Here is a 21,292-nt window from a genome sequence, read left to right as displayed (position 1 = left end):
TGTTAAATGGCCCAGGCGGTCCTCTCTAATACCCCTGCATGCTCTGGCATCAGGGTTAGTCTCCTGCAGCATCGCAACACTGAGCACACTACTACGTGCTGACTTTATTGCATTTGACTTTGGACTCTGAGAACAGGGAATGTTTATCTTTGACCCTGATCTGTTTAGTAAACAGAAAGCACAAATAAATGTTTGTTGTTTACTGAATAAAATGAGGTAGGAATAGTTGAGCACAGGAAGGATTATCATACAGCTTGATAAAGTAAGAATTTCCAGCATTCAGTTGTGACAGCCATCTGACTGGTCTTCCTCCTTCAATTCTTCTCCACTTTCAGCGTGTTGCTCATTTCATCAGCCAAACACATACACTAACTTAGATTGCATCATTTCTCTGTTCAAAACTCTAATGGTATCCCATCACTTTCAGAGAAAAATTACAGCCTGGAGCTATCAGCTATCACTCTTACTTACCATCACTCCAATTCAGCCACATCTGCTCATTCTTCCTCTGAGTGCCAAACACATTTTCACCTCATCTCTTTGCATTTGCTATTCCCTTTGCTGGAATGCTTTCCTCTCATATTCACATCTCTTTTTCTTTTACTTCATTAAGTGTTCTGCTCAAATCTCATCAGAGAGGACTTTCTTAACTACCCTATTTAAATAGCACTCACTTACACTTGTTTACTTAAGGCCCCTTGTCACATAAACTTGTGTGTTTTCTACCCTCCCCCAACTAGAAGATAAGCTTTGTGAAAACAGAGACTGTTTTGTTCACTGCTGTACCCTCAGCACTTGGACAATGCCTCACTTTAGAAAAAGGAAAAGGACACATAAGGACTGTGAGGAAAAAAAATTGTTTGCATACACAGAATATATGGTTATCTAGGCAGAAAACCCAAAGAAGTATACAGACATATAAGAATTGAGAATTTAGCAAGGTTGCTGGATACAAAAATCAACTTTAGCTAAAACCAGAAAATGTAGTAACTAAAATATACCACATAAAAGAGCATCAAAAGGTATAAAGTCCCCAGGAAATATTAACAAAAGAAGACATTTATGGAGAAAATTATAAAACTTTATTGAAAGACATTTAAAAAGCCTAAATAAATGCTATACCATGTTCATGGATTGGAAGATTCAACACTGTAATTAATCCATAAATCTAATAAAAATTCCAACATTTTTTTTTGTTTGATTTAGAACTTCTCAATCTAATTCTAGAAATTGTATGGAAAAGCAAATGGCTAAAAATAGCCAAGATACTCTCAAGGAAGAAAAATTTGGTGATGATGTTGGAGGTGGAGGTGGGATTTGTCCTGAGATATCAAGACCTTTTTCTAAAGTTGTCATACTCACGATTGTATAGTACTGCCACAGGTTAGACAAATTGACCAGTGAGTCAGAACAGAAACCATCAAGAGACCCACACAAACACACAAACTTGATTTATGAAAGAGACAGTGTTACAGGTCAGTGAGGAAAGGATGAACTTTTCAGAAAATGGTGCTGCAACAACCACTTATCTATATGGAAAATATATTATATTGAACTTCTATCTCATACTTTTCACAAAAACCAGTTCTAAAGACTAAAGACGTATGAAAAGCAAAACTGTAAAACTTTTACAAGGCAGTAAAGAATATCTTTATGACTTTGGGTAGGAAATGATACCCCCCTACCACCAAGCCAACTTGTATACAGCTCCATAAGATACTTTTCAAAAACAGTTATTTCCAGCAGGACATAGGTGACAATCCATAACATTTTACAACTTCCAAACACCCCTCCCCAAAAAGTCAACAAAGTCTTCTGTTCCTGCTTTGAACAGGCAAAGTTGTCAGAAGGGGTGGATATTTCACATGAGGCATGTAAGAGCTTTTCACAGGTCATTTCTGACTTGGAGAAAACTACAAACTCCAGGATTATCAATGGGATGATCCACAAATTGCAAACAGGAATCTTGGCTCTTTTGAGCAACACCATGTCGATGTCTTCATCAGAAGGCCTGAGGATTATTACCCAACACAGCTGATTTTAGGGATGCTGGTTTTCTGAAACCATAACTCTTGGGTTCAGAAAGTCAAATATATGCTGATGGTATCAGGAAAGGCAAAGACATGAAGTTTTGCTTCCACACACTGTAAGGCGTCTGAGCCAAAGTGACTGACTCGTGTGTGAATGTCAGAGAATCTCTCCCAGGGACCAAGAATAATCTTCAAAAATGAGGACAGAAAATACTATTTTCCTCCATTTTAATCCAGCTTCTGAAACACTCTGTTAGTGGTATTTGCCCTTTCCACAAAAGACAACAAAGTGTCCTGTGTGCTAACAATATAACTTAAAAAGAAAAACAAAATTCTACATTTTTATAAAAGTTGATTTAAAAAAAAACAGTATTTCAAACAGCAGAGTCACTACAAGTACAGAGCTATCAAAATAGCACACTTCACTTGGCATCCCCGCTGCCTTCCGCTTTCTGTGACTGGACTGTGGTGGCATCTCGGTTTTTCGCAGGGTTGTTCCCATCCTTGCCACTATCTGCTTTCCCCTTTCTCCCTTTGGGTAGCTTCTCTCCCTTCTTTGCAGGGGCCTTTTTAGGCCTGGGCTCTGGTTTTGGGGGGGCAGGTTTAGCGGACAACCGTGCTGATCTCCTCTGTGGCTCATCCTTCACCTTTGCTTTGTCACCTTTAGCATCTCCTTTTGCCTTTCTCTTGGGCATGGTGGCAGCAGTACTTGGCCGGTGGCCTTGCCAGTCCAGAGGGCTCGTCTGTCCTCCTCACACTGCTCCTAGAAAGATTTCTTTAACAAGACACAAAAAGTATAAACCATAAAGGGAAATGACAAATTTAACTACATTAAAATTCAAATTTAACTATATTAAAATCAATAATTTGTGTATATCAAAAAGACAGCATAGGGTCCAGCCCCATGGCCGAGTGGTTAAGTTTGCGCACTCTGGTTCGGCAGCCCAGGGTTTCACTGGTTCGGATCCTGGGTGTGGACATGGCACTGCTGAGGCCACACTGAGGCAGCATCCCACATGCCACAACTAGAAGGACCCACGACTAAAATATACAAGTATGTACTGGGAGGATTTGGGGAGAAAAAAAAAAGAAGATTGGCAACAGTTGTTAGGTCAGGTGCCCATCTTTAAAAAAAACAAGAAGATAGCATAAAAAAGTAAAAAGTCATAAGCTAAGCAAAGATTTTCATAATGCATATAACTGACAAACGATTAGAATCTAGAATATGTAAAGAATTCCTACAAAATAAAAATTCAAAAACAATGGACAAAAGCATTAACAAGTACTTCTTAGAAGAAGCATGAATGGTGAATAGGCACATAAAAATATGCTCAACCTCATTAGTAATATGGGAAATCCATATTAAAGTCACAGAATATAACATTTCACACCCATCAAATTGGTGAAAACTAAATTGTCTGACAATATCAAGGGCTAAGCAGATGTGAAACAATTAAAACGTTTATACACTGCTGGGGTGTGTGTTTATGTGTGTAAATTAGTGTGTTCACTTTGGAAAACAATGTGGCATTATCTAAACCAATTTCACTTGTAGGTGTTTAGCTAGAGGAATTCTTAGAGGTGTACACAGGAGACCCCCTACAAAAATGTTTATAGAAAAACTCTGTAATTTCAAAAAACTGAAACTGGAAACCACCCAGTGTCCTTCAGTAATAAAATAGATAAATACATTTTGGTGAAATCTATGCAAAGGGATACTATTCAATAGCAGAAATAAACAGATTACAGCTACGTACAGGCAAAAACATGGATGAATCTCAAGAACATAATGTTGAGCAAAAAAAGCAAGTTGCAAAATATGTATAGATCCATTTATAAGTGTAAAACTAAATGACATGCTTAGGCCACAAGCATGTAGTAAAACTAAAAAAAGCCTAAATATAAAAATCAGGACAGCAGTCACCCCAGAGGAGGTTGAGAGGGGGACGGAGGTTGGAGAGGACATGAGGGTTAGTCCAGAGACAAGGGAGTGGGGGTGGCATTTTCTTCCTTAAACTGAGGATAGAGGGGGTGCAGAGGGAGAGGCACATGGCTGGCGTACCATTATTCTCTATATTTTACACAGAGAAATTTTATGTGTCTACTCAAGAATTAACAAAAACTATTTTTAAAAAGTGGGTAGCACAAAGCACAGATTCAGGGCCACATAGAAGAGAAAGTTATTTATTTTGAGTTTGGGTAATTAGGTCCCGGACCTAATGGCCAGCATTCACAAGCACTGTATGACTTTTTTAAAGCTTTAGACCAAGACTAGCTACTCTGTTCCACCTTTGAAAACATTTCCTGGGGATTTATGTAACCCTATGCCCTGCCCTACTCCATAATGTTTTATTTTAAGAAAAAAAAATTATTATCTTGTCTCTAAATTGCTCCAGAGTTGTTTTTTTGCTAGACCTCACCATCTAGATATAGTGGACAAACATGATCTTTGAGCAAACTTAGATTTGATTTTTATGTTCCTTGGCTAACAAAAGTGACCACCTATAAATGGTGCTAAAACACCAAATTATCCATTTTTCTCCCTATTTTTTCACTATGACTAGAATTTCTGGAAATTTTGTACTTTTCCTTCATTCTTGTGGAAGAGAGGGAGAAATGAAAAGAAGAAGGAAGAATCAAAGTGGGAGTGTGCCTTGAATCAGTCATTATGTCCCTTGGTACCTTATAAGCAACTTTGGGACCAGGGATTAAACTGAGAACAAACCGTTCCATTCTCATGTTGAACAGCGATTCACTGAAAAGCTAATGTGAAATTAGCTGGACACTTCTCTTCCCTTACTGTGCTCTCCCCTTGCCTCTAAATACCGTATTCTAAATCAGTGATGGGCCAAAAAGTCCCTGTTGTCAGGGAGACACACTGCAGTTCTACTGATCCAGCTAGACCCGACCCGCTCGCTCCTGAAGACATCTTTCCCTGGACATCACATGCATTTAGGCCTAACTGCAGTCCCCTTTTCCTCCCTCCCCAATGCACCACTAAAGAAATGCTTGAACAATTCTTAGACAACAAAATTAAAAAAAAAATCCAAAGTTGGACATAATAAAGAAAAATAATTTTTAAATAAAATGAAGGAGAAGGATGCCAGAGATCACACAGGTCAATTTGGGGTATGGTAATGGTGTGCCCAGAAAGGAAGAGGGAGGCAAAGACAGCTGTTCTTACAATGAAGGAAGAAATGTTGAGAGAGATGTTATGGCATGAAAATCACTTGGCCTAGCATTAGCATGACTTGGTTGGCACCTGTCGCCCCAGTATAATTAGTAATAATGCTCCCTTTCCCTCTCAAAGTATGCCGATTTGGACAATAAATGATAAGGTCATCCTAAATATTCTGCATATATTCTCAGAGGGCTTTTTGTTACCAGAGAGTGAAAAAGGAAACCGAAAGGTGAGCCTTTGCTCTAGGACACACTTCCCTAAAGAATGGATACTTCATACCACTCTCCTTCCATTCCACTCCAAAACTGTGTTTCTTAGCCCACGTCCCAGTATGGGAAGGCTCACAGTCTGTTTCCTAGACTCAGTCGTTCTTCCTGTTAGATCCCTTGCAGTCCATCCCAAGCAGGGAGCCATGAGTGCCACATGTCAAAGGCCAAAACACAGCAGGTGACAATAAAGATAAATTCAAGGAAAATAGGCCACTAGCTGGATGCTGTATCTGAGTCTATGAATATGGGTTAGTTCCTTGAGACTCACCTTTAGGAAGTTTATCAGGACACCAGGTGGCTGACTCTCCAGAGACCTTACAAATGTAGGAGACACATACACAAATAATGAAAAAGGGCTGTTGGGATAAAAGGTCATTTTGTTTCCATCAAGCTCAAGGAGGGTTGGCGAGGGAGGGGCTCTTACCACACAGTGGTGTTAATGTAAAAGAAATTATTTGAGGTTGAGTATAGGGGATTGCTTAGGGCAATGAAACTATTCTGTATGCTCTATGTATGCAATACATATGTGGTTACATGACATTATGCATTTAGCAAAACTCACAGAACTGTATACAGAGTGAACCCTAATGCAAACTACGGACTTTAGTTAATAATAATGTGTAAATATTGGCTGAGCAATTCTAACAAATGTACCATAACAATGCAAGTTGTTAATAATAGAAGAAATGGAAGTAGAGGAAGAAGAAGCATACAGGAACTCTCTGTACTTTCCACTCAACTCTTCTATAAATTTAAAAGTGCTCTAAAAAGTAAAGTCTATTAATGTAAAAAAAGATATTTTAAGAATAAAAAAAGAAAGAATTTGTTAGCTAATAAAATATAGAAGTCATAGGATCACACATATTAAATCATGCATGTGAAAGAAAATTATTAACTGGCAGATAAATCTTCTAAGTAATTTTATAACTTTTGGGAATACAGAGATAGGACTTTCCATGGTATCACCAGGACAAGAAATTATCAAGACAGATACTGAGGTACAGATACAGATACTGCCAAGACACGGCAACAATTTTTAAAGCTTTTAGGAATCTAACAATTCCCCTTTGTTAAAAATAACACTTCCAAGGACAAAATTATATTAAACAGAGAAGAGAACAAGTTAGCGAAAGTTCTGAATCACTCATCTTCTTATTGCAAAGAACTGGACTGAAATTCTTGTGAAAGTTCTCAGTTTAACTCTTCATTTAACCAGACTGCTTGTTTTAGAATGTGGAAAGGTATCTCTCCTTCAGCAGCCTCAGGGGAGAGGAAATACCTGCTCCATCCTTTTCTTAAAATGCTGTTGTCAGCTAATGAAGACTTGCATATTTTTCATTTGAAAAAGACCTATGAAGTTAAATTAACTGGCAGAAATAGTTTACAAAAAACAGTGAAATAAAAACCAAATGTCTCTTCTGCAATAGAAATATGCAAATACTGAGTAGATGGGGAGATGTGCCAAAATATTCTGTGGGGTTAACTTCTGGGAATTCCCCAAACTGTGTCAATAATGTACATAATACATTGATCTCTGTCCTCAGAAATAAGCTGAATTTTAGTCCCCCTGCTGGATTCACAGGTTGAAGTCCTAATGCCCAGTACCTCAGTCTGTGACTGTATTTGGAGGTAGGGCCTTTAAAGAGATAATTAAAGTAAAATGAAGTCATATGGGTGGATCCTAATTCAATATTTCTTGTGTCCTTAGAAGAAGAGGAGATTAGGACACAGACAACACAAACTGAGGGAGAATCATGTGAGGACACAGCAGGAAGGTGGCCACCTGAAAGCCAAGGAGAAAGGCCTCGGAAGAAAGCAAACCTGCCGACACCTTGATCTTGAACTTCTAGCCTCCAGAACTGTGAGAAAATAAATTTCTGTCGTTTAAGATATGCAGTCTGTGGTATTCTGTTATGGCAGCCCTAGCAGACTCATACAGGAGGGAAGAGTGTAAAAATCTTAGTGACCTACGACACACCGTGGATTAAATTAATTTTGAGGTTTTCCCCAGCTCTCATAATCTTTTTCCCATGTTTCTTTCTCTTTCATTGTGAGTCTATCTCCAGTGTCCATGAACCAAATCCAAACTCATCCAATACACCCCCACCCTCTAAGGCACATTTTAGCAGCATCCTTTCGCTCCTTTGACTGTTACTGAACTGGGTTTCTGGCAGATAGTTCTAACTTGGTTCTAGTCTCAATCCCACCCCAAAGTCAGAAGGCCACCCTCTGCTTACTTATGGTGAGATAGTGCCTCAGGGTTGGAGGGAAGACCTGGAAGGTTACTAACATCAAGCTTAGGAAAGAGAGAATAAAGGCTATAGTAAAAAAATAAAATAAAAGATCATATGCAAGGTGCAGTGTGCTACAGGAGCAAGACGTCACACAGTGCCAGTCACTGCCCAGGGCGTATTTGTTCTCCATCTTCCAAAGGAAATATCAGACAAGGCAGACAGCCTGAGCTTCCATTTGGGGTTAAGTGAGGGAGGGGTAGTGGAGGACGGTGAGAAAGGGCAGAGTGTCTAAAAGGGTAGGCAGCTGCTGCATCTTGCAGAATGCACCTGGTTTGAAGAGAAGGCGAGAGCCATAGGCTTCCAAACACTGTCACTCATCTGCAAGCAGTTGGCTTGGGGCACATTCAGCTTCCCAGCTAGAGTACTCCTGCCCATTGGCATTAGAGAAAGATGGAGAGGACAAATCCCTGTCATCTCCTGGGCCCCAAGACTCCTGTCTCCTTTCAGGGCACCACACTAACTCACTTGTATTTCTGAGTGGTATAGAGGGGACTATAAATAAAAATGTCTCAGACAAATTTCTATTGAGCACATGCCCAAGCTTATTATCTTGCTAACAAGGGAACCTACAAGATGATAAAACCATGGTTCTTCTAGCGAAGGTATGAAAATGGAGGAGTAACAGGGCTGGGAAAGCAAATGCCTATACAAGTGGCCTGTTTTAAAAAAAAAAAAAACAAGAAAGAAAAGAAAACAGTTCATTAGGTAAGGGTTGCTCTTTCTTTTCTTAAGGCCATAAAAACATCACATTCATATCAGTCATTTGAAGGAACCTGGAGCAATGTGATCTGAGAGACTAGGCTGGGCTAACCCTTAAAAATAGTAATAATAATAATACACCTAAGAAGGAAATCCTAAGGATCTACCTGAGGATGTTAGGTGGAATATCGAGACTGCTTTCCCAGAAAAGCGTGTGATTGATCCACTTAACATGGAAGCAGGTTATATGTCAGATGGAGGTTATAGGCCACACACCAGGGCGCAAGGCTTGATTTTAAACTGGTGCTTCCAGTGACTTTTCTCGAGCTACAAGGCAATAGGCAGAATCCACAGTTGGTCCATTTCTTAACTTCGGGGTCTTTTTTTCCTTTTGACAGGTAGAACAAAAGGCCAAAGTGTTGGAAGACTCAGCCCTTCGACGTCCCCTTAATGGGAGTTTCCCGAAGGTGAGGCCTCGTAAACTGGGGAGGAAGGGAGGAAGAAAGAGCCCAAGCCAGGCCAGCCCCACCCGCCCGCCACGACCTCTTCCAGGCCACAGCCCTGCTGGTCCAATCCTTTCAGATCCCCTCCTCGCCTCCCTTTTTGCAGCCCTGGATTCCCACTGGGGGCTTCTCATCCTAGAAGGGCCTGCGATCTGTGACCCCACCTCCCGGATTCCGCCTTTCTCAGAGGTTCCCACTCGGAGCCCAGAGACAGAGACTGCAGTGACTCTGGAGACGGGAAGGCAAGGCGGGGCTGTCGGGGGCCGAGGTCCCTAATCACGGCCAAGGCCGGACTGCACGAGGGTCCCAAGTACACGGAGGGCGGCGGGACTACCCGCATTTTCCGGAGACTCACACTGAGGCCTCCGAGGTGGTCACCGAGTCGCGCGGCCGTCCGAGAGGCGCGGGGCTCCCAGCTGCGGCCCTGGCCGCGCGGGTGCCCTCGGCTGGGGCAGGGCGGGCGCGGACCGTGGGAGAGCGAAGAAACGCCCGGAGCCGGGCGCTGCTGGGAACAGGAAGGCCAGCGAAGCCGAGGATGCGCTTCCGGGGCTGCGGCGGCGGGTCGCCTTGCGTCGGAGCGGGGGAGCGCCAGGTTCTCCCCTCGCGATAGGTGTCTCAGCTTCCGAAGCCGCGGGGCTCCGGATCCACCTTGAGCAGCGTCGCCTCAGCACCACGGCCCTGGGCGAGCAACATAAGGAAAAGAGAAGAATGTATTTATGAAGGCGTGAAAATTTTTAAAAATAAAATTTTAAGGGACATAATGGGGGGAAAAAAAACTCATGTTTCCGCCCGGTTTCGAACCGGGGACCTTTCGCGTGTGAGGCGAACGTGATAACCACTACACTACGGAAACAGGACGAGAACTAGCTTACCCGGGTCAGCTGTTCGCCCTACAAAACATGCCTCTCCTGTTTCGTGGGTGCAAATATGCATCTTTAATGTGTGCATGCGTCTGTGTACTGCTGCCTCAAACCACAGAAGCGTAGACCAAGCCCCTGCAGCATATACATGTAAAGCCAAATTATTAATAATTTCTTCTGGAAATGAGCGGATGGGGGAGAACAAAAGAGAGACTTAGTCATTAGGAATGACCTTTCACTATTATTTCTCATTCTGAATCTCCCGTTTTTAATTTCTTCCCTTTTGTTTAATAGGTTACTTCAAACTGTTCCTTCAGCCGGAGTGCACTGGGCGAGGCATATTTCTCTCGCAAAGCTTTGGTTAGCGCCACCGCATGGCCGGATGCGGAATTTGCTTCACGAAGGAGTGATGACGTCGGCTGTGGTCAAAAGCGGCGCTCTCTGGCTCCTGAGACTTCTAGGCAAACTTTGCAAATTTACTGAGTGCACTGAATTCTTCAGTGGTCGGCAGAGAAAAGGAGTAAAATAGGGCTGTGCATACCGAGCCAGCCAGGAGTCGAACCTGGAATCTTCTGATCCGTAGTCAGACGCGTTATCCATTGCGCCACTGGCCCCGCACGTAGGTGGGCTGCTGGCCGACCTGTGTTCAGTAGAAACCAGACAGCACCGGTCCACCCTGTGGGGTCTGTGCTTGGGCCTGAAAGCTGCGTTGTCCTGGCTCGCAGCGTGTGGACTCCCCGGCAGCCACTTCTGCAGGCGTCCCCATGTCTGTCCTCCTTTCTCGGTCTGCCTCTGCCGACCGAAAAGTGGCGGTGGGAGGCGAGCCCGGCATCTCTGGTGCAACAATATTATCTCTCCATTCATTCAACCAATATTACTGTTTAAGGCACTGGAAATACAACCTTGAAGAAAACAGATGTGATCCCTGCCCTCAGGAAGCTTACATCGCCGTAGGGGAGACGATAATAAAACACTTAGTAAGTAAAATGGTGATAAGCACATGGAAGAAAAAAAAAACAGGAGAAAGAGAATAGGAAAGCCCAGCAGGGAAGGTGATGAACGACAGAGAAATGCGGATATCAGGAAGAAGAGCGATCTGGAACAGAGGAAATCTCCAGGGCAAAGGCCTGAAGGTGGGAGTGCGCCTGGGATGTTCCAGTAATGTCGAGGAGGCCAGTGCTGAGCAGAGATGGCCAGGAGACCTGGGGAGTTGACCTCTGGGCTTGCAGGCCCTTGTAAGGACTTTGGCTGTTACTCTGTAGGAAATTGGAAGCCGCTGTAGGGTAGGATGATCTGATATTCTTTCTTGTTCTCCTTGGGTCGTTAAAAATTTGTAATTGTAGATGTTAACCACATTTACAAAATACTGATACCTCACAAAATTGGGATTCTCTGCCCGATGCACATAAACAAGCCAATTAATTATGGCATCAGCCTTTGAGAGAGAAATCAGCTTTTATTCTGCGAGATCCATCTGCAGGGAGACAAGGGGCATGTGCCCGCAGATCTGTCTCCCTGATTCAGGATTTAGGGCAAAATTTAAGGGGTTAGGGAGAACAGGCTGGCACATCAAAATGCTGGTGGGACAGGTTTTGATTGGTGGGCTTCAAGCAGTTATGGTAAGGTTTTAAACATTTATGACAGGGTGGGGAAGGAATTTTAACACCGGATTTTCCTGAATGAGAGACCCCTTGCTTCTGATATGAGTCCGATTTTCAAGTTCTGGTCATGTCCTGGTCTTTGGGTTCCCGGGGGAGGAGAATCTTTAGTTCAGAGGTCATTTCAGGTCACGATTTCTTCTTTTATGCATGCTCTGGCTATGTGACTTTGAGTTTTTTCTGAAAGACAATTCTTAATCACTCTGCTGATAAGAGATGGGGTCAATTGAAGCCGTCCTGGAGGGCCTGAGATTTCAATACCTTCACAGCAACATCTAGATTAGTGTTTAATTAAATAACTGGGTACTACAGCCTAGCTAAGTTGACACATAAAACTAACCATCACAGTGGTGGACTCCTCCTCCTCTGTCTCAGTGCACTATTCTTCCAGTTTCTCTCCTAAGCATAGGGAAAATGGCCCTGTCTGCCACTCCCACATTTCTTCACATTATTGTCAGCAGTCTATGACAGAGTGATCTGTGCATTCTCCAATTTCAGATGTGTGAAACAGAACCAGTGTGAGGGGCCTTTCCATGGTCCTTGCTGGTGACAGTGGATATTGAGTAGAAGATGCGATTCACACCCAGATTTCTGGAATGATTGCTCTAAGTGTCATTTTTCTCCCAAGATTTGTTTCTAGCTTTTTAACTCCTTTGACTTCCCAGAATTTCTGTGCAAATTTTGACAGCTGCCAGTCAAAAGAAAAACCCAAACCAAATACTGTTTGCTTTGCTGTCTTTCTGAATGTCTGCCACATTTTGGTCAAAGCTATATCAGGTGTGACAGTGCTGTTTATGATTATATTGGCTCCAAGCACACTAACAATATGATGGCTAATCTTATAATATTAAAGAAATAGATGCTTATTTCATGGAGTCTCAATCAAACTATATGTTGAATTCGTGGATTTTCAATCCTTTTCTGAAAATAGGAAATCTAGCAAAGTCATGGGTTTTTACTGCCCCCTCCTGCCCCCGTCATGTATGGGGGCAGAGGGAAGTACCAATGGCTGTCTTATTGTGTGATAGAGAAATCTTTCAAATATTGATGCAATTTAGAAATACTGAAATGTTGATTTCAGCATTATCACCATGACAACAGATTTCAAGCCAGACAGCCAATCATAATTACAGATTTCATTTGGGAAATTACTTTCACAGCTATGGCAACAATATATAAATTCTTCAGAGTTTCACTAAAGCCTTCAAATTATATTCCCAAGGACAAATTCATTTCACAGAGAATAGAATAAATTGGAAACAGTTACAATACTCACACAAGCCCCCACCACAATATAGAAATTCTTGTGAATGCTCTCAATTTGACATTTTATCAACATGTAACCGAAAGTTCGGTCTCTGAACCCGTCGCCAATCCAAATAACGAGAACAGAGTCATGAGTGGAAGAGGAAAGGTTTTTACTATGCCAGGCACAGGAAGCAAAGCAAGGGCTCATGCCTCAAAAATTGCTAGCTCCCCGATGAGGAATGGGTAGGGATTTTTATTGGGGGTTTTGGGTAGGGGAGGGGGCGCATGTAGCTGTGCAGGCTGGCATTTTCCCACCAGCCTGGTTTGGCCTTGAGAGGCTGCTTGCAGCAAGGCCGCGGGGAGGGTGAGATAGGAGGATGGCAGGTGGGCGTCCTTTGCGGTTGTCTCTTGTCTCGTCTTCCTGTTTGAGGCGGGTTCGAGCCCCAGGAGTGAGGAGTTGAGGTCTGGGAAGCCTCCGCTCCTTGATGTTCTTGACACAGCAGCTTTCCTGGCAAACTCAAGGACACATGATTAGCCAGACTTCAGAGTGCCTCCAACTCCAGGCCACCTGGGCTTTTAACAATTTGTAACTCCCATTTAGTTGTAAAGCTCAAGGAGTCCAAGTTTAAAGAAACAGGTATTTACATATGAGTGGAGCTAGAGAAGCAGGAAAGGGGGTGGTGGGTTTTAGTTTTAACCCCGTATACGCAGGGTTCAATGTGGGGGAGCTGATATCAGGGTTGATGCTAAGAGCCTGTAACATATTCCCCACTGTCATTTCTTGCTTTCCATTTCTATGGAAAAGGGGCGTTGTGGTCGTCTAGCTGCTTCCTGCTGTATTGGGGCGACGCTAGGGGGTCCTTGCGATGGAAAGCTTGGACATGCTTTTGCCAGTTTTTTCTGTGGGTGGTTAGTGTTCCAGTTGCAGTCCTGCAAATATGGGAAATATAACAGAAAAGGAATTTAAACATAATGTATATCCCAGCCAGGCTGCAACTAGAAAATGCAAGGAATAGAAATGAATTAGCAACATGAAGCATCTCATGATTGTTTTCTAAAGAGCAACTTAAGACCCTCCAGCGGTTTACTTTCCCAATTAGCAGGAGAAGACGTTTGTGGCTGGAAATTATCTGGACATTTCTTTACTCGAGTGTGGTGGACCCACGGTTTTACACCTGCCAATTTAAGGGATGTATGGGTGGTTAACAACACATCATAGGGCCCTCTCCATTTTTCTTCAAGTTGTTGTTCTGGCCCTTGTTCCTTCCACGCCTTCAGAAGTACTTTGTCTCCCGGCTGGAATGGATGTAGTGAAGTTTCAAGACAGGGAGGAGACCTGGAGGAGATAAGCTCACGCATAGTAGTTAATATTTGACCCAGATGCTGTACATATTGCTTTAATCTAATTTCCGTAATTGCATGGGGGTCCTCCCCTTTTCCCCATGGAGCTAGGAAGGGTCTCCCATATATTATTTCATAGGGGCTTAATCCAAGTCCACTTCTAGGGGCCACTCTGATACGGAGGAGGGCAATTGGTAGCACTTTGTCCCACTTTAGATGGGTTTCTTGACAGAGTTTGGCACTTGTCTTCTTTAGAGTATGATTCATCTTTTCCGTTTTTCCCATGGATTGTGGTCTCCACGAGGCATGCAGCTTCCATTTGATCCCAAGAACCTTACTTACTTGTTGTGTTGCTTCAGCCACAAAGGCAGGTCCGTTATCACTCTGGTTGCTAGATGGCAATCCGAACCTAGGGACAATCTCTTTCAGCAAACATTTGGCTACCTCGGTGGCTTTCTCAGTTCTGGTGGTGAATGCTTCTCTCCATTCTGAAAAAGTGTCTACAAATACTAACAAGTATTTGAAATTCCCGGTTGTCTTAGGCATTTGTGTAAAGTCCACTTGCCAATCCTCACAAGGTTACTCCCCAGAATATTGAGTTCCCTTTTTCAAGGGTTGCCTTTCTGTGTTTGGGTGGTGTCTGGCACAGATTGGGCAAGAGTAGGAGGCCTTCCGAGCCAGTTGATGTAGCTTAGGCCCCCTGAGGTGAGGTCGTAAGAGGTCCACTAAGGCATCTCTTCCATAATGAGCGCATTCATGCAAGTATTTTATTAAGGGCCACACCAGGGCCTCAGGGAGTAGATTGAGACCGTGAGGATTTATTTTCCATTTATGAGAAGGATCCCAATTATTAAACTCCCATTCTTGTGCCCTTTTCAAATCCTCCTCCAGCTAGGAGGGGTCACATTGACTTAAGCCCAATTGTGGGATGAGGGCCCCCCAAAATTTAGGCCCTCTGGCAGCTTTCTTGGCAGCCTTGTCTGCCATTCGATTTCCAACAGCCACATATGAGTCAGTCTTCTGATGGCCTGGGCAGTGCATAATGGCTACTGCCTTTGGTTCGGTTACTGCTTGTAGTAGAGCTCATATTTCTGGGGCATATTTTATTTCCTATTGCCCCGCAGTCAGCAGCCCTCTTTCCTTCCATATGGCCCTGTGTGCATGGACTATCATGAATGCATATTTAGAATCTGTGTATATTCTAATACACAGATAGTTGCAAAGCCCTCGTAAGAGCAATTAACTCTGCTTTTTGTGCCGATGTTCCTGGGGAGAAGGCTTGTGCCTCGATAACCTCGCCTTCTGTTACCACTGCATAGCCTGCTCATTTTTGCCCATCCTCCATGAAGCTGCTGCCATCAGTAAACAGGTCCCAATCAGGATTTGTCAAGGGCTGATCCAACAAGTCTAATCGGCTGGAACACACAGTCTCTAAGACTTCTAGGCAATTATGAGAGTTAATATTATTTTCAGAGGTTGGTAATAAGGTGGCAGGATTTAAGGTTGTTACAGTCCTTAAAGTGACATTGGGGTCATCTAACAAAATATCTTGGTACCTGCCCATCCTCCCGGCAGTTAGCCAATATCCCCCTTTTTGTTCAAGGAGGACAAGCACTTCGTGGGGCACATATACCATGATAGGCTGTCCCAGGGTAAATTTCTCTGCTTCCTGGAGTAAATCACAGATGGCAGCTATAACCCGCAGACATGGGGGCCATCCTTTGGCAGTGTGATCCAATTGTTTAGATAAAGAAGCCACTGGTCTGGGCACCTCTCCCAGACATTGTATCAATACTCCCAGAGCTATTCCCTGTCTCTCATGTACATATAGCTTGAATTCCTTTTTTAGATGTGGAAGGACCAAGGCCGGTGCAGTCAACAACTTTTGCTTTAAAGCCTCAAATGCCTGCTGGCATTCTCCTGACCATACGAGGGGATCTGTTTCTTTTCCCTTCAAAGCATCATATAATGGTTTGGCTATCAATCCAAAATTGGGAATCCAGATCTGGCAAAACTCTGCCATACCTAGGAATCCCCTTAACTGTCTTCTATTTTGAGGAGCTCTCACCTGCAAAATCCCCTGTTGTCAGTCAGACATTAAGTTGCAGGTGCCTTGGCTTATTTGAAAACCCAAATAGGCCACTTGTTGTTTACAGTTCTGGGCCTTTGTGGGGGATACCTTGTAGCCACACCAGGCAAGGTGATTTAGTACTATGATGGTGTTGTTCAAGCAGTGCTGGTAACTAGGACTTGCTATCAGCAAATCATCAACATATTGTAGTAATGTTCCCTGATTGAGTTGGAGTCTGCTCAAGTCTTTTGCCAAAGTTTCATTAAACAGGGTAGGGGAGTTCTTAAACCCCTGAGGCAACACAGTCCAACAATATTGGTTGGTGGCCCGTGTATCTGGGTCTTGCCACTTGAAGGCAAACAATAGTTGAGATTTCCTTTCCAATGGAATGCAAAAGAAAGCATCCTTAAGGTCCAACACTGAAAACTAGCCATATTCCCCTGGTACAGTAGTTAATAGTGTACAGGGGTTTGGTACTGTTGGATGTATATCCTGTATAATGTCATTAATGGCTCTTAAATCCTGCACAAACCGGTACTCATCTGAGTGTGGTTTCTTGACAGGTAAAATAGGCGTATTGTATGGTGATTGGCAGGGCCTTATCAGCCCATGCTGCAAAAATCTTTGCAAAACCGGTTGAATACCTTTTAAGGCCTCTTTCTTCAGGGGATATTATTTCTTTCTTGAACAAGAGGCTCCTTTTTTAAGTTCAATTTTTATTGGGGTGGCAGATCGAGCTCGTCCGAGCACTCCGTCAGCCCAGACGGCTGTGCTCACGCGTTCGTGGATCTCGGGTGGTATTGGGTGCTCTCCTTCTTCTGTTCTTTCCAGGAGGGCTTGTAGTCTGAGTGCATTTTCCGGTGGCACCTGTAGGTGAAGCTGCTGCTTCTTGGGTGAAAAAGTTATCTGAGCATTCAGTTTACAGAGCAAATCTCGTCCAAGGAGAGGAATGGGACAATCTGGTATATATAAAAAGCTATGTTTTAACTTTTGTTCTCCCAAGCTGCATTCCAGTGGTTGTAGCATGGGTCTGTGCTGAGTTTCGCCTGTGACTCCAACAATGGCAATTGAGGAATTACTTAATGATGTCAATTTGCTGTTTAACACTGAATAAGTGGCACCAGTATCCACTAGAAAATCAACCAGTTGGGCCCCCACTGTCATTTGTACCCGGGGCTCGTGGGCGACTATTGGAATGGGAGCTGCCAGCATGGCAAGGAACCCCGGACCCCGTCAATCATCATCTTCCTCCTCTAAGTTCCGGACTCGAGGGGCCATGGGCCTTCTTGGGGGAAGACATCTTTCCCCTTTGGTGTCTATTTCTAGCTTAGGGCATTCGTTTTTCCAGTGCCCTTTCTCCCTGCACAGGCTCACTGCCTTCTCTCTAACTTTCGGCGTCTTTTCCTCCTCAGTCTTGGATCCCCTTCCCATTTCTCCATTTTAGGGAAGCTGCATAGAGCACTTTGACTGGCCTGGCTTTATGCTCCTCCCGAGCATTATAAACCTTAAAGACAATTTCCACTAATTGACCAGGGCTCATGGCTATGGCCCCTTCGACCTTATTAAGCTTCCTCCTAATGTCTGGGGCACTCTGTCCAATAAAGGTCATGTTGACCATCCGAAGGTTTTCAGGGGCTTCTGGGTCTGAATCAGTATATTTTCTGTAGGCCTGATCTATGCGTTCTAAAAACGCTGCAGGGTTTTCTCCTGTTTCTTGCTGGAGTTCCTGAATTTTGTTTAGGCTCCTTTGTTTGGGGACTCCTTTCTGAAGTCCAGCCAAGACACACCTTTGGTAATGGCTTAATAGCGCATTCCCTGCATCCGTGTTTGGGTCCCAACTGGGCTCTGCTTGGGGAATGGCCACGTCGGGAGTGGGAGTTTGATTGGGATCCTCATCATGCAAATGCTGAGCCTCTTCCCTTATTTTTACTACTACAAGGCGTCGCTCATCGCCTGTAAGCATTATACTTAACAAAGATTGAATGTCTGCCCAAGTAGGCGATGGATAGAAAAAATAGTTGTAAACAAATCTGTCATCTTTTGTGGGTCTTCCCAGTAGGACGGGTTCTGGTTTTTCCAGTTTAGCAAATCAGAGGTTGAGAAAGGGGTATAAGTCCAATAGTAGGCAGCCAGTTGCCCCTGACCGTTTGTCCCTACAGGCAACTGGCGCAGAGGGAATTGCCCTGCCCCCATTCCAGAAGACCCCTGGCCAAAAGGAGTACCCTGTCGGGTTCTCGAGGGGGAGACAGTTCCTGCTCCTGGTTCGTTCCTAGGCTGATCTGTTGGGGACTCGGCCCCCACTACCACCTCTTCATCTGATATGGGCAGACACAAAGGGGGCGGTTGCTGTGGGGGTTCCCTCCCACTTTCCGCCGCCTGGGGTTGCGGTGGGGAGCGGAAGGCACCTGCCATTGGTGGTTGTGTCACATTGAAATTAGCATTAAAAGGATTTAACACACTTAAGGCAGTTATGTCCTCATTAAGTTTTTCTTCTGGTGTCCGAACATCTTTGACTACCGGAGGCTTGGCTTTTTGCCGGGAGCCGTGGCTACATCATTTGATGGGCTGTTTGACAGGGTCCAGCCGATTAATGCCTAGGGGTGCAGGGTCGCCCCTTGCTGAAGAATAACCAGCCGGACCCTCACATAGTTCTGAAACCTGTGCTGCTTCTAATTGCCCTTCATTCCTTTTCCTTTCTTAACCTCTAGTTTTCACTCCTTTGGGTGGCTGCTTGGGAGGCACTACCTCCCGGGAAAATTAGATATAGTAAGAGAATGTGACCACCTGCAGGTAACTTTCAAGATATTTTTCAGTTAATTAATGGAGGAGCACACAGTCCCATTTGAGACAAGCAGAAAGGGATCCTGCCCAGATAAGATGTCGAATTAGGTTTATGGTCTCCATCTGGTTAATGTTTCCTTCTCCCTCCAGTTCTTTGTCTAAATATATACATGCATCGTCCTTCTAAGTTTGCTGGTTAATTGGATGATCAAGAAGTATCTATATATATTATTCTTGACCTTCTGCTTTCTGTTAAAATGTTATAGACGTCTTCTCCTAAAAGCAATAAATAATTGATGAGTAGAAGGGCCGAGGGGTGCAGGGATGCCCCTCGGTGAAGTATGGCCGGCCGAGACCCCTGATATTTTCTGAATTATATGCATGCTTTCTATCAAGGTTATGTCTATACTTATTTCTATTTTTTATTGTTGAAGATATATAGTTTAGCTTTGCTTTTTAGCCCTTTACTTTACTAACAAAATGATACTTTCTCTGGCAGTGTGCTTAAGGGACTGTTAGCTCCACACTCTAAAAGACAAAGGAATGCTTTCACCCCCTAAAGGGTGCGAAAATGTAAAGATATTTAACTGCTGGCTGAGAATGCAGATAGCCCTGGGGATAAGACACCCTGGAGTTGCCTTTTGTTCCCATTAACCATCTACACTAATGGCGTAAATGATTGAGGGAGGCAGGGATGGCTCCCCCAGGATGTAACCAGACGGAATGCTGTCCTGTCCGGAGGCCTGGACCTTCTCTCTTTGATTTAACTTTACCATGAATTACAACAGATGTCTAGGTACCTATCTCTTTTAGCTTAGAGACAACAAACACTAGGTAATTGCGGAGAAGACGATCATTAACCTTATGCTATATAGAATGGAATGCTAATAAATATTCTTGTGCTCGTTTTTTACTTCCTTATCTCTCTGAGAATATTTGTAAAGCTATTTCTGTACTAATCCTGAAAAATATAAAAACGACACTTGTGCACAGTAAAGGTGGACTTGCTAACACCTACTCAAGTCTCACGTCCTCTTTATTTTCCCCTCCCTCAGTTCGCCGACGCTGTCTCTCCTGCGGGAACCTGGACTCTGCCGAGGCTGGACCCCGGCAGCTTTTCTTTGGACCATCAGCTTGGTCCCTGGCCGTTCACCTTCCTGATTATGGAACCGCATAAAAGCCTGCACGTACGGAATCTCATCCCACTTCCCAGACCTTTCACAAAACCACTCCAACTGCAATATAGTGTAATAATTTAAAGTTCCATTCAATGGCCATCTTTCCTCACTTTCCAAGACATACATCAGCCAGGCAGTGTTACAATAGAATACCATTTGATTTTTCCTCATTGGCTTATAACTATGGGTCGACCAATCAGCGAATATTTTCCCCAAGGGGCTCTTAGGTGGAACAGATATGGCGCCTCCCATGTTGACACTTTGAAAGAACAGATAGACAGACAGACAAAAAATACCAAACAAGCGTGCTTTCCCAAAAACCCACGGCCACAAACGGAAGCCAAAAACCAAAACCAAAGCCAAAGTGCTTCCAGTCCCAGCTTAGTCCGTGTCCTACACTCGGGGGCGCCCAACAAATGAAGATCGGCTGTGCAGAGCTTCCCAAATGAGCTAGGACAAGGGACCTGGTTGCGCACACCCTGGGGACTTACCAAAATTTGGCCGGGGCGTCGCGGCGACTTCAAACAAATGCACTTTCCTTTTCCTCAAGATAGTTTCCCTGGTAACCAGAGGTCCGAACAGTCGCCCTGGGAGGAGGCAGGAGGGAAGACTCCCAAAGCAAAATGGGTTTTGGCAGCTGCTGGAGCGGCCCCTCCAGCTGTCCCTGGCGCTCCTAAGCACCGGCCCTCGGCGATCTGGCCTCCCTGAGTCTTCCTCCAACCCTCCACTTCCCCTGTTGGGGCAGGCTCGGAGTACGACTCTGGAGCATCCGATCAAGCCAAGGGGGTCTCAGTGGGGACCACCCACGGGTCCCATCTGGGTCGCCAAATTTGTAACCGAAAGTTCGGTCTCTGAACCCGTCGCCAATCCAAATAACGAGAACAGAGTCTTGAGTGGAAGAGGAAAGGTTTTTACTATGCCAGGCACAGGGAGCAAAGCAAGGGCTCATGCCTCAAAAATTGCTAGCTCCCCGATGAGGAATGGGTAGGGATTTTTATTGGGGGTTTTGGGTAGGGGAGGGGGCGCATGTAGCTGTGCAGGCTGGCATTTTCCCACCAGCCTGGTTTGGCCTTGAGAGGCTGCCTGCAGCAAGGCCGCGGGGAGGGTGAGATAGGAGGATGGCAGGTGGGCGTCCTTCGCGGTTGTCTCTTGTCTCGTCTTCCTGTTTGAGGCGGGTTC

At 44.2% G+C, this 21,292-nt stretch overlaps 1 protein-coding gene, 1 long non-coding RNA gene and 2 other non-coding genes across 8 annotated transcripts; all 4 read right to left on the bottom strand.

Moving 5' to 3' along the window:
- Positions 1-1,059: 1,059 nt before the first annotated feature.
- HMGN4 (high mobility group nucleosomal binding domain 4) lies at positions 1,060-9,885 on the bottom strand. 5 transcript variants are annotated; one of them, XR_011529671.1, is made up of 4 exons: positions 9,332-9,885; positions 8,641-8,800; positions 5,749-5,794; positions 1,060-2,805 (listed from the first exon to the last, which is right to left on the bottom strand). XR_011529671.1 is itself a non-coding variant. In XM_008510820.2 (3 exons), exon 3 carries the CDS (start codon positions 2,723-2,725, stop codon positions 2,453-2,455), a length of 273 nt encoding a protein of 90 aa, XP_008509042.1. In that variant the 5' UTR covers positions 2,726-2,805; positions 5,749-5,794; positions 9,332-9,469; the 3' UTR covers positions 1,060-2,452. The 5 variants fall into 5 exon arrangements, 4 of the variants coding, with proteins under 4 accessions (XP_008509042.1, XP_008509040.1, XP_070440375.1 ...); XM_008510820.2 differs by lacking the exon at positions 8,641-8,800 and having other exon boundaries at positions 9,332-9,469; XM_008510818.2 differs by lacking the exon at positions 9,332-9,885 and having other exon boundaries at positions 8,641-8,778.
- TRNAV-CAC (transfer RNA valine (anticodon CAC)) lies at positions 9,757-9,829 on the bottom strand. The gene has a single exon. It is a non-coding gene; the product is annotated as a tRNA-Val (tRNA).
- A 492-nt stretch (positions 9,886-10,377) lies between the features above and the next one.
- Positions 10,378-10,450, bottom strand: TRNAR-ACG (transfer RNA arginine (anticodon ACG)). The gene has a single exon. It is a non-coding gene; the product is annotated as a tRNA-Arg (tRNA).
- Positions 10,451-12,895: 2,445 nt separating this feature from the next.
- Positions 12,896-21,004, bottom strand: LOC139077289 (uncharacterized). The gene is made up of 2 exons (XR_011529672.1): positions 20,605-21,004; positions 12,896-14,078 (listed from the first exon to the last, which is right to left on the bottom strand). It is a non-coding gene; the product is annotated as an uncharacterized lncRNA (long non-coding RNA).
- Between the last annotated feature and the right edge of the window lie 288 nt (positions 21,005-21,292).

The sequence above is a fragment of the Equus przewalskii genome, chromosome 19 (genome assembly GCF_037783145.1).
Source record: "Equus przewalskii isolate Varuska chromosome 19, EquPr2, whole genome shotgun sequence".
In the NCBI taxonomy this organism is placed as follows: domain Eukaryota; kingdom Metazoa; phylum Chordata; class Mammalia; order Perissodactyla; family Equidae; genus Equus; species Equus przewalskii.
Note: the sequence above shows the minus strand (reverse complement) of the source record. Positions and strands in the feature narration are given on the sequence as shown.